Source organism: Copidosoma floridanum, unplaced genomic scaffold (assembly GCF_036245765.1).
Source record: "Copidosoma floridanum isolate Cflo_tuat_1 unplaced genomic scaffold, Cflo_Japanese_pri ptg000013l, whole genome shotgun sequence".
NCBI lineage: Eukaryota > Metazoa > Arthropoda > Insecta > Hymenoptera > Encyrtidae > Copidosoma > Copidosoma floridanum.
Window position 1 is genome coordinate 35249141 of NW_028321890.1, and position 13482 is coordinate 35262622.

The 13482-nt window shown below is 42.8% G+C and overlaps 1 protein-coding gene across 1 annotated transcript in view; it reads right to left on the reverse strand.

The window, feature by feature from the left end:
- Positions 1 to 2548: 2548 nt before the first annotated feature.
- The window catches only part of Tet (tet methylcytosine dioxygenase-like), a 63073-nt gene continuing 52139 nt past the window's right edge, over positions 2549 to 13482 (reverse strand). Inside the window, exons 5-13 of the mRNA XM_089591588.1 lie at positions 11450 to 11687; positions 11110 to 11372; positions 7458 to 9999; positions 7046 to 7221; positions 6601 to 6954; positions 6290 to 6517; positions 6059 to 6213; positions 4219 to 5969; positions 2549 to 4138 (exon numbers count right to left, since the gene is read on the reverse strand). Of these exons, the coding sequence (XP_089447714.1) occupies positions 3153 to 4138; positions 4219 to 5969; positions 6059 to 6213; positions 6290 to 6517; positions 6601 to 6954; positions 7046 to 7221; positions 7458 to 9999; positions 11110 to 11372; positions 11450 to 11687 (6693 nt within the window). The 3' untranslated portion in view covers positions 2549 to 3152. The remainder of the gene's footprint in view (positions 4139 to 4218; positions 5970 to 6058; positions 6214 to 6289; positions 6518 to 6600; positions 6955 to 7045; positions 7222 to 7457; positions 10000 to 11109; positions 11373 to 11449; positions 11688 to 13482) is intronic.

Here is a 13482-nt window from a genome sequence, read left to right on the forward strand (position 1 = left end):
CAGTTTTTATTTTTTTATTTATTACATAGTTCACTCTTTCCAGAAGTTTTGCTGCGGTAGCCGCTATTTGATCAGTGTAAACACGGAGATAAAAATTTATGAAAGAAGACATTCCATTGCATTAATTTTAATCTCGATTTTCACAATTACTATAAAATTATTTATAATCAAATATACGTCTGACTTTTCAAACATTAGAATTATTTACAGGTACGACACGATTAAAATTTCATACAATTTATGCTTATTGAAATGATGTATCGTATCCTTGAGTTTTGTAAAATTATTGTTTAGCAAATCATCATCATCATCAATATTCTCTATTGTAGTTGCATTGGATAGGACAACATTATCTGTAATCATGTCATCCAATGATTTTTAAATGAATTTATGATTTTTCACTTGTTACAGTTATCTTGTTTTCTATTTCATTGTAAGGCGGACAAGTTTATTTTACGGACATAAATATCGAATGTTTTTTATTACACTTACACACGTTCTCTACACGCTACGTTTTTTTTTTTTTTTTTTTTTGCAGCTTTTCCTCAAAGTTTTCGTACAAAACAAAATGGCATCTTTTTGGCTTTGGAAGAAAAAATACATTTTTCAACGTTGTCTCTCTTTACCATTTACTCCATTCGTTTTATGTAATCGTAACCTTTTTAGTTTCTTTTATTATGTTACCCTCCAGTCATTTGTTTCAATATAATTTTTTTTCAAAAATTTTCTCACTTTTATATATTTTTTCATTTTTAGTTTCAATAGATTCGCTATAATTATTACAAATATTTTAATATTATAGTCACTCCCTAAATATTAACTTTAACTCTATTTTGGCATCATCGCTCTTAATATCAGTTTCATTGTTTTTTTTTCTTGTTCATTACATTTTTCTTGCTTTCATTAAATACCATTAGAATCAGATGCATTTGCTCTTGTTTTTAATAATGGCAGTGCACTTTTAGTCAAAATTTGATGTAAAAAAAAAAAAAAAAATTTGTGAACCAATAACAATATTTATAATAATTAAATACTCAGAAGAATTTAAAGTTAAGATCAAGAAACCGAGTAACACACATTACAAAACAGCTATAGATACTTTTAAATAATACAAAATAAAAAAGAAAAACAAACAAATCAAGACAACATTTAAAATTCTTCTCGAGCCATTGGTTGTTTTTTTACCTCATAAAAATGAATTATATTGAAAAAATAGAATGTAATGTTGTTGCCTCGTTATATTTATTACTATTCTTGTATGATTTGATGTTTTAATAACGAGGCAATGATAACGCAAATGCGATTGATGGTCATAGTTGTACTGTGGGTTGCTTTTCCTTTGTTGAAAGATCTAATAGAAACACTATTACTTTGAAAAGAAGGAACATTTCGATTTTTTTTTAAATTCATCCAGTTTTGTACGTCGATGGAACTTACAAAATAAATTTTTACTGCACAGCAATATTTTAAAAAAATTACTTTTATTTTTGTCATAAAAAGATATTTAAATATTAGTTAAATATACTTGTACCAGTGATTCTATCAGACGTTCTTTTTCAGGAAAAATATATATGTGTATGTATATATTTATATTTTTTACAATCTGATATATCGTAAATACATGTATCGAGGATACAGATCAAGGTTAAAAATTTATGGATTAAACGAAAGTATACAATGTGTGAGCAAAATTATTTTAACAAGAATAAAAGTTTCAACTCACGTAGTGCACAGCATAAATTCAGTACACGTTTCTTACGCATATAAAAATGATGGAGATGCAAGTGACAAACTTTGTTTCGTAAAATAAGGATACAAAAGAGAAGACGTCGCATGACAGCATTGTGGAATGGGCTCTAATTTCTATAATATTACTTTGGGACGTCACACATCAGTCATCGTCCTTTTCGCAGCAGAAATATTGGGCCTTGAACCTCGTGAAATTTGCAAAGTGTCAGTTACACTCGCAATTTTCATTGTTTTCGCACTCCAACTAAACTTAAAATTGCTGACATTTCACAAGCAACCACAATCATAGTATACGTAACACTTTTTCGAAACTTAGGTAATAAATAATCAGTTAAATTACATTACGTTACTAATTATTGTATGTTGTATTTATTGATAATAATGAATGATATATGATTCTTAGAGTACTCTCGAATTGGGACGATGCAGACAATTTTACTTTTATTATTTTTAGTCATTTTTGCCTCTTTACAGTTTCTTCTAGTCCTCTATACGCAATTAAATTCACGTGGCCTTTTTTGACCCACATGCACTCAAACATACAAATATAAAAGTTTTTATACAGTCAACTCACACAGTACGCGCAATGATCAGTACCTACGGTTGTCAATCGTATATCAATGAGTAATTTAAATGATAATAAAATTTTCTAAAATCTTAAAGTCTAGTGGGATCTAGTAAGAAGACAGAAAAAACAAAAAAAAATAAATAAATAGTTAATGGATCTTTCTTTACATTGTTATTCATTTTTTGGCCAAGTCCACTTTTACGCATCTTTACCCGCTAAATGAAAAAAAAAAAAAAAAAAAAAAAAAAGAAAAACGAAAACGATGAAAAAGTTTCACTTTTCACGTAAAAAATACAAAATAAGAGTCCCAATATGTTTGGAAGAAATCTCTCCTAGTATGTACAAACATTCAAATAATACAAGTTGAATTTTCACCAGAGAACGGTAAACTGCTTCCCTTGTTTAACGCTAAAATCGCAAAGAAGTAAAATTTTCGTCAAATTTCATTCTCATTAGCATTTTTCATAACAAGTTTCACGCACGTGTGGCCATTCTCAAATGTAATTTTATTAACGCTAAAAACCGAATGGGACATACAATGAAATGCGGCTACACTTGATCACGCGAAAAATCTACAACCCTATTCGCTCCCAACTGTGTACATATATACGTTTTGCCGTGGCATTAAAAAAAAAAAAAAAAAGAAAAGAAAAGAAAATTTCTTTTTCAACGAAAGCACATAGAACACTAATGTTCTCGACTCCCTCTTTATCTTTACAGATAATCATAGCAAAATTCGCCGAGGAAGCTCGAAGCAGGAGCTCCTCGGAGCCGCACCGAGTGTTCGATGCACCGACTGTCACGGCTAGCTGGGTCTCGGGGCCTCGCCCGCCAGTCATCCAATGGCCCCACCCTCTTGGTAAGGGCCGGTTATCATGCACGGATGCATGGGAAACAGGGTCGTCCAGGTCATGGTGGTGTACGTGGGCGAGCGCATCATGAACTGCGAACTCGGCACGTTGGGTACGTAGGGTAGGGGCGTGGCTGGTCCCGCGTCGTTGTTGGCTCCCGTGGTGCCGGACTGCGCCCCCGAGGCTTGGTTGCTCTGTGCGTTGTTCGTCCCAGGCGGCTGAGCACTGCTGGACCCCGAGGCGCTTGAGGTGGTCACGCCGAGCTTCCGCAGCCGCATTTTTTCCTCCCACTCGTCCCAGCCGTGCTTGGGCCGATTGAGGTTGCGGTGCTGGTAGAAGACGAGGCTGATGCGCGACGGGTTCAGCCGATTCGGCCGCTTGAGCGCCGTGGTCGCGTGCATCTCGTGCTTCGCGCACTCGAACAGGACGCTACCGTGGCCCAGAGCGATGCCCACCCCACCCATCTGGGAGTCCTTGAAGCACTCCTCGTTGTCCGAGTAGTCGGCGACCTCTCCGATGGGTTCGGCCTTCGGTGGCGGCTCAGCCAGGACCGGGAAGTAGGACGCGGGGCCGTAGAGTTCCCAGCGAGGCCAGCCGGGGGGACCTAGGGCTGGGTTCAGGCCCTGGTAGGCTCCAGGTGGTATATTCTGGAAGGGGTACTGGCCGGTTGGGAAGCAAGGCTCCCGCTTGGGCTGTTGGTAATACTGAGCCGCCGGGTAGTCGGGCGGTGGCGCAGCTGGATGATGATACGCGTGGTTGTAGCCGTAACCCGCTGCTGCGTCCCAGGTATTTGGGTATGGTTTGTCGAACATGGAGTAACTCGGATAGCCTGGATACTGGGGAAATGTTGGTGGATGGCCCAGTCCGGTCATCGCGTGGAAATCTGGTTGGACCGACTTGATGTCGGGCTCCGGCCAACTTAGGCTGGGATTTTGATTAGGCGGCTCTTGGCGTAAACCTTCGTGAAAACCTGTGAATCGAAACAATAATTAATCATACGCTTATCTCCGATTGTATATACATTTTTCCATTGGTGTATACCAAACGTACCTTCTTTCAATTTGTCTTGTTGCCAATCGGATTTTCGTGGATAATTTGGTGTCAACGAAGATCTGCCGTTATTGCTCGGACATTCGACGGATGAGTTACTTTTCGTGGGCTCGTGTGGTCTTAAAAACGGCTTTGACGTGGAATTTTGATTACTCGATTCCGAACTTGAGCCATGATTAGGGGTGGTCCTTGAAGGTGGTCGGCCCTTTGGAACCCTAAATGGTGACGGTGATTCCGTTGGCGCAGCTTCCCACGTGGCTTTCATCGAGTCGGAATGTGATCTCTCATCCCATATCGATGTTTTAGGAACATTTCCGTACTCAAATTTGGGTAGCGTATTTTGTTGCGGATTATGCGATGTTGGTTGCGAATATTTTTTCATACTTTCACCGCTACCCCACGAACTTAGGGAGCTCCAATTCGATTGTTCGCTTGTAACTGGATAGCTTGTGTTGGATGTTCCTTTAGAATCATTTTTCTTTGGGTCAGCAGGGTTTGACACACTTTCATTTCGGTGAATGTGGTTTGGATGAGAAAGGGGATACCCATGAAGTGGATTTTGCAACAAATAGTCGGAATGAATAGGCCCAGGCGTTATTTGCGAGCCATGTATCGAACCGACTTGATTGAAAAAACTCGTATTCCTACTGAGCTGTTCTCCTTGAGGTGAAAAGAGATTCGGAGATTTTGATACCGATAGAGATTTATCATCTTGGGCATCGGAATAATTTTGAGACACAGTTCCAGAATACTTTTGATTTTGAATTTGCTCGTTCGGATACTTTGGAGATGCTGCGTTAAATAAAAGGTTGTCGGTTGACGTATTCAAGCTAGGACTTCGAAGTTGATTCATACTTGGTGATTGATTCCTTCTAAAAGTTTCAGAACCAATGGCAGTCGTGTGCTGGCTATTCCTAGACGGTGTAGTACGTTGAGGGCTATCAAAATTAAATGACGGATTTTGATAACCAGCACGAGGAGATGTGCTGTTTTGCCGACTATCCATTGGATTTTGATAATTTCTGGGCGACGGTGTCGAAATATTGAAATCACTAGCAGCCGACGAATAACCAGAACTTCGGGGTGAGATGATTCTTTGATCGTGAGATGTTGATGGGCACGTTCGAGGTGGCGTCGAGTAATTGTCGAGAGGTGTGTTGCATAGTGAACCTCTAGGCGAAATAGCATGACCTCGGGGAGAGTAGTTGTAATTAGCTCGAGATATTTCTGTGCCAGCACCTTGCAAGTTTCTAGACGCTGGTCTATAATCATCTTGCGATACCGTACTCTTCGGTCTCGTGTCATCCAAACTAGTACTGTCAGGATCAACCCTCACCTCTCGATCCAATCCACCGAAAGATCCGTACTCGCTCCAAGGATTCATCCAATGATTCTTTCTTTGGTCCATCCAGCCGGATCGGCTCCACTGCTGTTCGTTTTGATAGTTCCACCCCTGATATAGTGATACAGGGCTGTCAAGTACGGTCGAAGAAACTTGAGAGCTCTGGAGTTGTGCATCCATACTGTCCAACATTGAAGCCATTTCAAGAGGTAACTGAGGATCCCTGAGCGATGGAACTCTTGAAGGATCTGGATACAGAGATGGTCTGTTTGTTTCAACTATTTTTTCGTTAGAATTTTTTGTGTCCTTTTTATTACTAGCCACGTCCGGTTCATCCTCTTTTCTCTTTTTTCCATGTCGTCGACATGGCTGCAGTGGCACCGATCTAACTCTCACTTCGCACGGATATCTAACGTAATATCAAATTTTAATACATATTTTCACACACGTTTTACGTAAATGGTTAATGAAGTATGGGTTGAAAACAAAAATACTCACTTTTTAAGAACTTCTAAAGCGCCAGTTTTTATTTTTTCCTCTTGGCCTTCTTTAGATCCAAATTCATCGGTATCATCCATGACATACAACGGGAGCACGTGTAATTGTTCATCATCGGGTTTAGCGAGTGATCTATGCCTTGTCAAACTTACAACCTAAACACGCATTTGTAAAAAATTTACGTAATTTATCTTTACCAAAATTACAAATTTACGTGTTTATACAACTTACCACTGTACACCCATTATTCATATTATGCAGATCTCTGTGGGAATGGGCACAAAAGTCTAAGCATGCCGTTACCCCGGAAAATGGCCTGCCAGGCTTAAAACCTAATCGACACTCACTAGCTTCTCTTTCAAACTGCGTTTGATTATTAAAAGCCTCTGGCGCAAGACTTAAATACAACGGGGACAATAACGTCGCCAAAACGTGCATTCTCTCTTCAACTTCTTGTTCCTAAAAAAAAAAAGAGAAAAATCATCACAGCAAGCTCATAGTTGTATTTAAAAAATAACGATGCCATTTGCACAAACACTCACCTCTGACCTAACTGATAATCTAAACTTTCTGACAGTCTTGCTTCGCGCGTATTTACAACCATTATAATACATGGACCACGAGCATCCAAACGAATAACTGGCACCACAAGAGTCCGGGTCGAGGCCTTGGCAAGCGCATGTTCTCGGCTCATTGGTTCCGCATCTTCTTGTAGTTGGCAAGCCAAAACGATTGAGCTTGTGAGTTAACAGGGAATAGATTCGGTCAGCCTCGTGCCCTGGAACTCCTTCCCACGCCACCATAGCCACGACGATCCACGCGGTTGGACATTTGTGTCCTTGACGATGCTTGACCACTGCTAAAATTTTTTCTTCCAGACTCCCTCGACGAATTATCTGTAAAATATACGTTAATATACTCTTTAATAAATTATCAAGGGTTGCAAAAAAAAAATCAATTTGCAATTAATCATTGTTTTGTACGTACCCACTTGGCCATCGGACAACCTTGTGTCGTCTTTCCTTCTTTTCCCGTGTAGATGACCTTCTCGAATCTAATAGCGTTGCCCTTGAGACCAGTTCTTCTCTCTAAATCGTTTCGAAGATCGGGTAGAGTAGCTGCCGCACTGAGGTGAGTGTAGTACGAACCAGGCTCGGGCGGACCTTGTGGTTTATTTTTACGTTTATTTAAAAATTTCACTTCGATACAAGCGAAGCGTGTAAGCGTTACTACACATCACCCTGATGCACAAACGTTTACTCAAGCGTGATGTGTGTTGGTTTTTTTTTTTTTTTTTTTTTTTTTTTTAATGGAGTTTGGTTTTCTAACGTATAATGCATCCGCGTGGTTACAGTGTAATAGCTTTTGGTGTGTTAGAGTACAACGTTTGACAACTCACATTTGTCGGCAGTAAAGCAATCGCAGTCCGGCACTTCGGTCCTCACGTTATTCTTCAGCTTATCCAAATGCTCTTGCAACTTGTTGCCCGCGGTGTTACCGGTCTTTGGACTGGTGGTATCTTCGCTTTTTAGTTCGGACTTTTGAGCCGAGTCTTCGGAGAACTCGTCGCGCGTCTGGAGGCCTTGGCAGGAGCCGTCGCGCAAGTGCTCTGGGGTCGGTTGTTCGGTACCTCCTCTCCGGCAGCACCAAGAACCCACTCCAGTTGGCACTTTGGCTGGGCCACCGTCGCCTTGAAACTTGTAAGACGATTCCTCGAGGTCTCCGTTTTTAGTATCGATTTCCGCGTCGTGCGGTGATTGATGACTCTCGTTTAAGGAAGATTCCGCGCAGTATTCTTGTTTGATTTTTTGGTTCGAGTCGTATTGCGTTTCGGAAAACGCGCTTTCAGTCGATGCCTTTTCTTGATTCGTTAAATTAGTTGAAAGATTCGCAGTTTCGTCGACTACACTCGCATCGCTGCAAAGAAAGCTATTTTTGTTTTCATCTGCATTGATGCACAATCTTTGCTGAAAACTCTTGTCGTCGACGATACTTTGACTTTCTCGATTATCGCTTGTGTTCCACCTATTCCTACTCTCCTCGTTTAGCATCGTGTTATTGCTTTCAATATTAGAGTTTTTGTCAACCAACTTGTCGTCTGGTGTGAAATTCATCAAAGAATCAATGCTGAGCAATCCTCCACTGGACATTGAATTGGAACTCATGCCCGTACTTGTTCCTGCATCCGACCACTCCCATAAGCCACCACCTTCGGGCAAACTATTGGCCCGATGGTGGTGGCTATGCAATAAAAAATTACCGGTCACGGTTTCGTTGCTTTGGTTCATGGACATGAGTCCGCTCTGATTCATAAACTGCTCGTTTCGCTTTCCTTGCGGTTTTTCGGAATTCTCGTGTGACTCCCGTAACCGATTTTCCGCCATGTCTCCATTAGATCCATCCTCATTGTTAGCATGCTGAGATGTTATTTGATTTTGAACCTGACCGTGCTCTTGTTTTATTTGATTTTGCATCTGCTGTTGTTGCTGCTGCTGTTGTTGTTGTTTATTCAATATCATTGATTTTAACCGGCTATTCAAATTGACACGGTTCGACTGAGAGTACATGCCGTCTTGTGCCTCTTGATTCTCGGATAGATAACCGTTCTGTTTGTTATTTTCAGTGTTCTGCTGCTGCTGCTGCTGCTGCTGCTGCTGCTGCTGCTGTTGCTGCTGCTGCTGCTGCTGCTGCTGTTGTTGTTGTTGTTGCTGCTGCCACAATCTTTCACCAGAATTTTGCATATCCTGCTTCATGTTTTGCTGAACCCAGCTTTGCTGATTGTCAGACTTTGGGGACCAGTTCATTTGGCTATCCATCTTTTCCTGGACATTTTGATTTTGCCAAGCTGCTGGCTGATGGCTAGGCGTGTGCCTCGGACTAGGCTGTGAATCTGGCCACTGTTGTTGCTGCTGCTGCTGTTGCTGAGATTGCTGTTGGTTTCCGTCACTCTTCATACTACTCGGGGACCAATTTGGTTGACTAGTTGGCGTGTCGGGCCACGACATTTGATTAGAGGGAGTAAGTCTAGGATTTTGCTCGATTTTCGTTTGTTGCTGCCACTGCTGGTTAGAAGGTGTCAGCCTCGAGTTCTGCTGAGAAGAATTTTGTTGCATCTCTGGACTAGTTTGGGGCCAGTTGTGCTGTACAGGGCCTGGCGTCATTCTAGGACTCTTCTGGTCAACCATCTTTGGCGAGTGCTGCGGCCAACCCTGTTGCGCTTGCTGCTGCTGGGCCGATGGAGTCAGACGATTCTGGCTAGGACTATGCTGCGGCCAGTTTCCCTGAGACTGCGGCGTTTGCTGATTGTCCATGTTCTCGGACCACGACTGAGGAGTCGGAGGTGCTTGATCCTTGACGCTACCGTTTTCCCAGCTCATATGGCTCGCGTGACTAGCAGGCCTCGATAAATCCTGCTGCGTCTGCATTTGCATGTTTTGTTGTTGCTCATTCGTCTGTTTTATACTATTGTGTTGCTGCTGCTGCTGCTGCTGCTGCTGCTGTTGTTGTTGCTGCTGTTGCATATTTACGTCAGACCACGACATGGTGTTGTTGACAGTCCTCATCTTGACATTGCTATTGGTTTCGGTCCAAACGTGTTGCTGGTGATTAGCATCCGAGACCTGCTGCTGCTGCCACTGATGCTGTGGTGCTGGCTGAGACTGTGATTGCTGTTGTTGCTGTTGTGGTTGGGCCAAATCAACGTAGCCTGGATATCCGTTAGAGTGGTGTAAGCTCTGTTGACCCGGTTGAAGTGGATACCCAGGCATCTCGTTTCCCGACACATTGTTTGCAGCTATCGTTGCGAAACCCTTGACTTGGGTATCGCTGGATTGCGAAACTTGCGTTGTCTGTTGATTTTGAGTTTGGGATTGGGTCTCCACGTGAACCGAACTACTGCGACTGTTGGGAGTCGTCGATGCTGGTGGAGCCATTGTTATATCCTGAAAAAATATGATTAAACAAAAATGAAATGCATCCTTACAACTTTTGTTTTAAATTTTTAACATTTCCATCATGCCAATCGATAGCTTATGATTTCTTGGAAAGAACTTAGTTTTTATACATTTCAATGATTCAAACTTGTATTTTTAACTTAATAAAATGTTATATATGGCACTGTTGAATTCATTGCTTAATAATATTCTTAGAGAAACAATATTTTCGAATATAACTTACTTTTTTGAGAAATAACAATTAGTAATTTTATAAACGTGCTTATTTCTCATAATCATACAGATTTAAGAACATTCGAAATTTGTTTATTTCGCATCGTGTTAGTAAACATTCGAATTTCATCGAGTACATTTCAGCGAAGTAAATTTAAAAAAACAATATGTGCTTTTATGATAATCAACGAAATAATATTTTAGAAATTTTTCTTGATAAAAATTGGAACAGTAAAAGAAATAAAAAATTAATTTCTACAAAGTAATATAAAAAATTACAACAAGAAGCAACGTAAAATTAACTACCAACGTTATAATAATGCGTAATGCAAAAAACTAACAATACTTGATAGAAAAACTGACAAAGAGCCTAGTTGATCTTCAGAACTTTAATCTAGATAAAATTTTAAGGAGCTGCTCTAAAATAAAATAAAATAAAATAAAAAATGTTAAAAATATTTGGAGTAGCATACAATTAATACCCGATACAAAACCTATTGTTCATTGGTATTTTTACATAAATTAAATGTAATTTTATAATTCAGTTGCAATGCGGGTTTTTTTAAACGACTGTATAAATTAAACTTTTAATATCGATTAAAAAAAAAAAAAAAAAAAAAAAAGGCACACTTGGATTTTCATTTCAAACAGCTCTTAAAATTTCAAAATCCAAATTCTTCCTGCAAAGATCAACAGATCCCCTTGTGAGTAAAAAAACTGAAGGACAAGTCATCATTTGTGATGAGAGTAAAATGACAAATGAGTACTAGCTAACTGAGCAAACACATCAATGACAAAACCAACTGCAAAATGACTACGACAAAAAACGAATGATAATTAAATATTAACTTAGAAGTCAGAGAGATTGATTGTTCGGCAGCTAACCTGCTGCTGCTGGTAGCCATTGACATACGTGTCCTGTCTCTCGTAGGACTGAACGGTCTGGGCCGCCGTACCGGCAGGATCGATGAATTGACCATTGAGGGGCCTCTGGGCCGTAGTCGCGGGCCCACTCTGCTGCGGCGGGGCCGCCGCCACGGGGGTCAGGGGCGACGGCTGTCCACCCGCTATTGCGTACTGCCCCGTCGCCCCGGCACGCTGAAACGCCGACTGATCAGCCGTGATGAAGGCCTGCTGCTGGTACGTCACTGGAAAAACCACACCAATGAACGTACACGCATCGTACACGAGGAGCTCAAAGCTCGACTCGGCGTCGCGTGCTTACCTGTCTGGGGATGGTACGGCGTGGCCGTCGTGTACTGGGTGTGGTACCTCAGCTCCTCCAACTGGTTGGGTCCGGGCAGCTGCTGGATGAACTGCTGGGGCGGCCAGGCCGAAGGCGTCGGCTCGACCGTGACTGCGCTCACCGGGGAGACGCCCTGGTGCCACACCGCGTTTCCGAAGCCAGCTGCCGGCCGGAACCCGGCCCCAGCGTCGCCGTAGAACGGCATCACGCCCGCCGACTGCAACGAGGACAATTCTACGTTATTCCCTTTTTTCGGATTATTTTTTTTATTTTTTTTTTCTACTTTTGAGCGCAAATGCCAAAGTCGCCCCGGGCCATCATTCGATTACGTTCTCGCGGTTGTGTTTTTTCTCTCGCGAGAGCCCGTCCTTGGCACGTGATGCAACGACGCCGTTAAATTAAATTTATGTCCAGCCGACGCTTTCTTTCCTCTGCGGTCCTTTGCAGCCTCTCGAGCGAAGCTGAAAAGCCCCGTGAAAATTTATGGGCGCTCGCCGAATGAAAAGAGAACCTCCCCCCTCCCCCCGCCTCGCCAGTGTAATATGCAGAAAATAAGTTTTTGCTCTTTTACCGCGCACCGCGCGTCTTTTCTCGCGTTTATGCAGCGCCGATGCACGAAATTCCCGGAGTGAAAAAAAGTTATTACTCTTAGGTCTCCCCACTCTCCCCTTATCCGTCCCGTATTAATTGAAAAAGCTGTCCGACCTATACGGTCGTGTTCCAATTACGCTGGGATTAAATTGCGAAGGTAATGGCTACACGGTGGCGGTGTATCCCTTCCGACGTGTAGAGCGTGGGAGGAGAGTTGCGGAAGGAAGTGAAATTTCTCCCCGAACGCCCCGCCCTGGCGCGGAAATTGCCGCGGCTCTCCAGCGAATATTCGTCGCGAACCTCATCTCCGCGATCGAACGGCAATTTCATGGGGAAAAAAAAAACGACATCACCCGGATGTCTCGTTAAAACAGGCTCCCTTTTATTTCTTTTTCTTTTCTACACGATTTTTTCCTAAATGCTGAGCTTCAAATTTCATCAGCCCCGTCCGGCAGGCACGTCACATGTGCGACCCCCAGGAAAACAACCCGACGACCATTTTACGTTTGGTCGAAATAACAATCGTAGGCTTATCTTGCGTATGTGTTAAACGAGAATCACAGTGTGCTGCCTCTAACGAGCAATCCGAGATGCAATAGGTATACTCGGAATGCAAGAAACTGCTGCACCTTATTTTGGTACATACACCTACCATGTACATATTGCACAGTTAGAAGCCTCTAACCCCCTTTTTTCCAATTTCACGGCTTAATTTACCTCTGAAAAGTCATTTACGGAGGAGAGGGGGAAATCAGCCCAAAGTAGCACTCGATGCGGCATAGCCTCCCCCGGGAGAGGGAGGGGTGGGCGCCTCGGTGTCAAAGTAGCCGCAAGAGCCGGCGTTTGCGGCCGATGTAGGATCGGGGCCAACCAACCCTTCGCCCAACTTGTCGGCAAATCTCTCCCTTTAAACGCCGCCAAGTCGAGTGTAGCCCCGCGAGGGTTGGGGTGGAAAAATCCTTCCGCATGTCCCGGCGTGGCCCTGCTGGCACCCTGACCTTACCCACGCTACCGGATGTATTTCTCGGGGGAGTTCCGGAGCGGACGGGACGGATTCTTCCCCCCCGACGAGGGGCTGTCTGTTCGAGCGGTTAACAAAAAATACAGCCGGACAAAAGCTCGAGGGGCGGGTGGGGGGTGACTGTCGGGACGAATTAACCTGTTATACGCGTCGGAGGGCGCGGCTGCCGCTATTGCTCAGCAAATGGACGGAATTGGCAATATGTCGGGGAAGGGGGTGAAGAAATCGGCGAGCAGTATAGCGTACACAAGCCGGGAAGGGTGCAATTATAAACGGACGGGCGTCCGAAGCCACGAAACTCCACTACTATACATACACATACTGTGAGTGTGTGTGGCGTATATACACGCTAGTCGCGCGTATGTAAAGTAAAACCGGGGGGCGATGGAGTTCGTGCAAT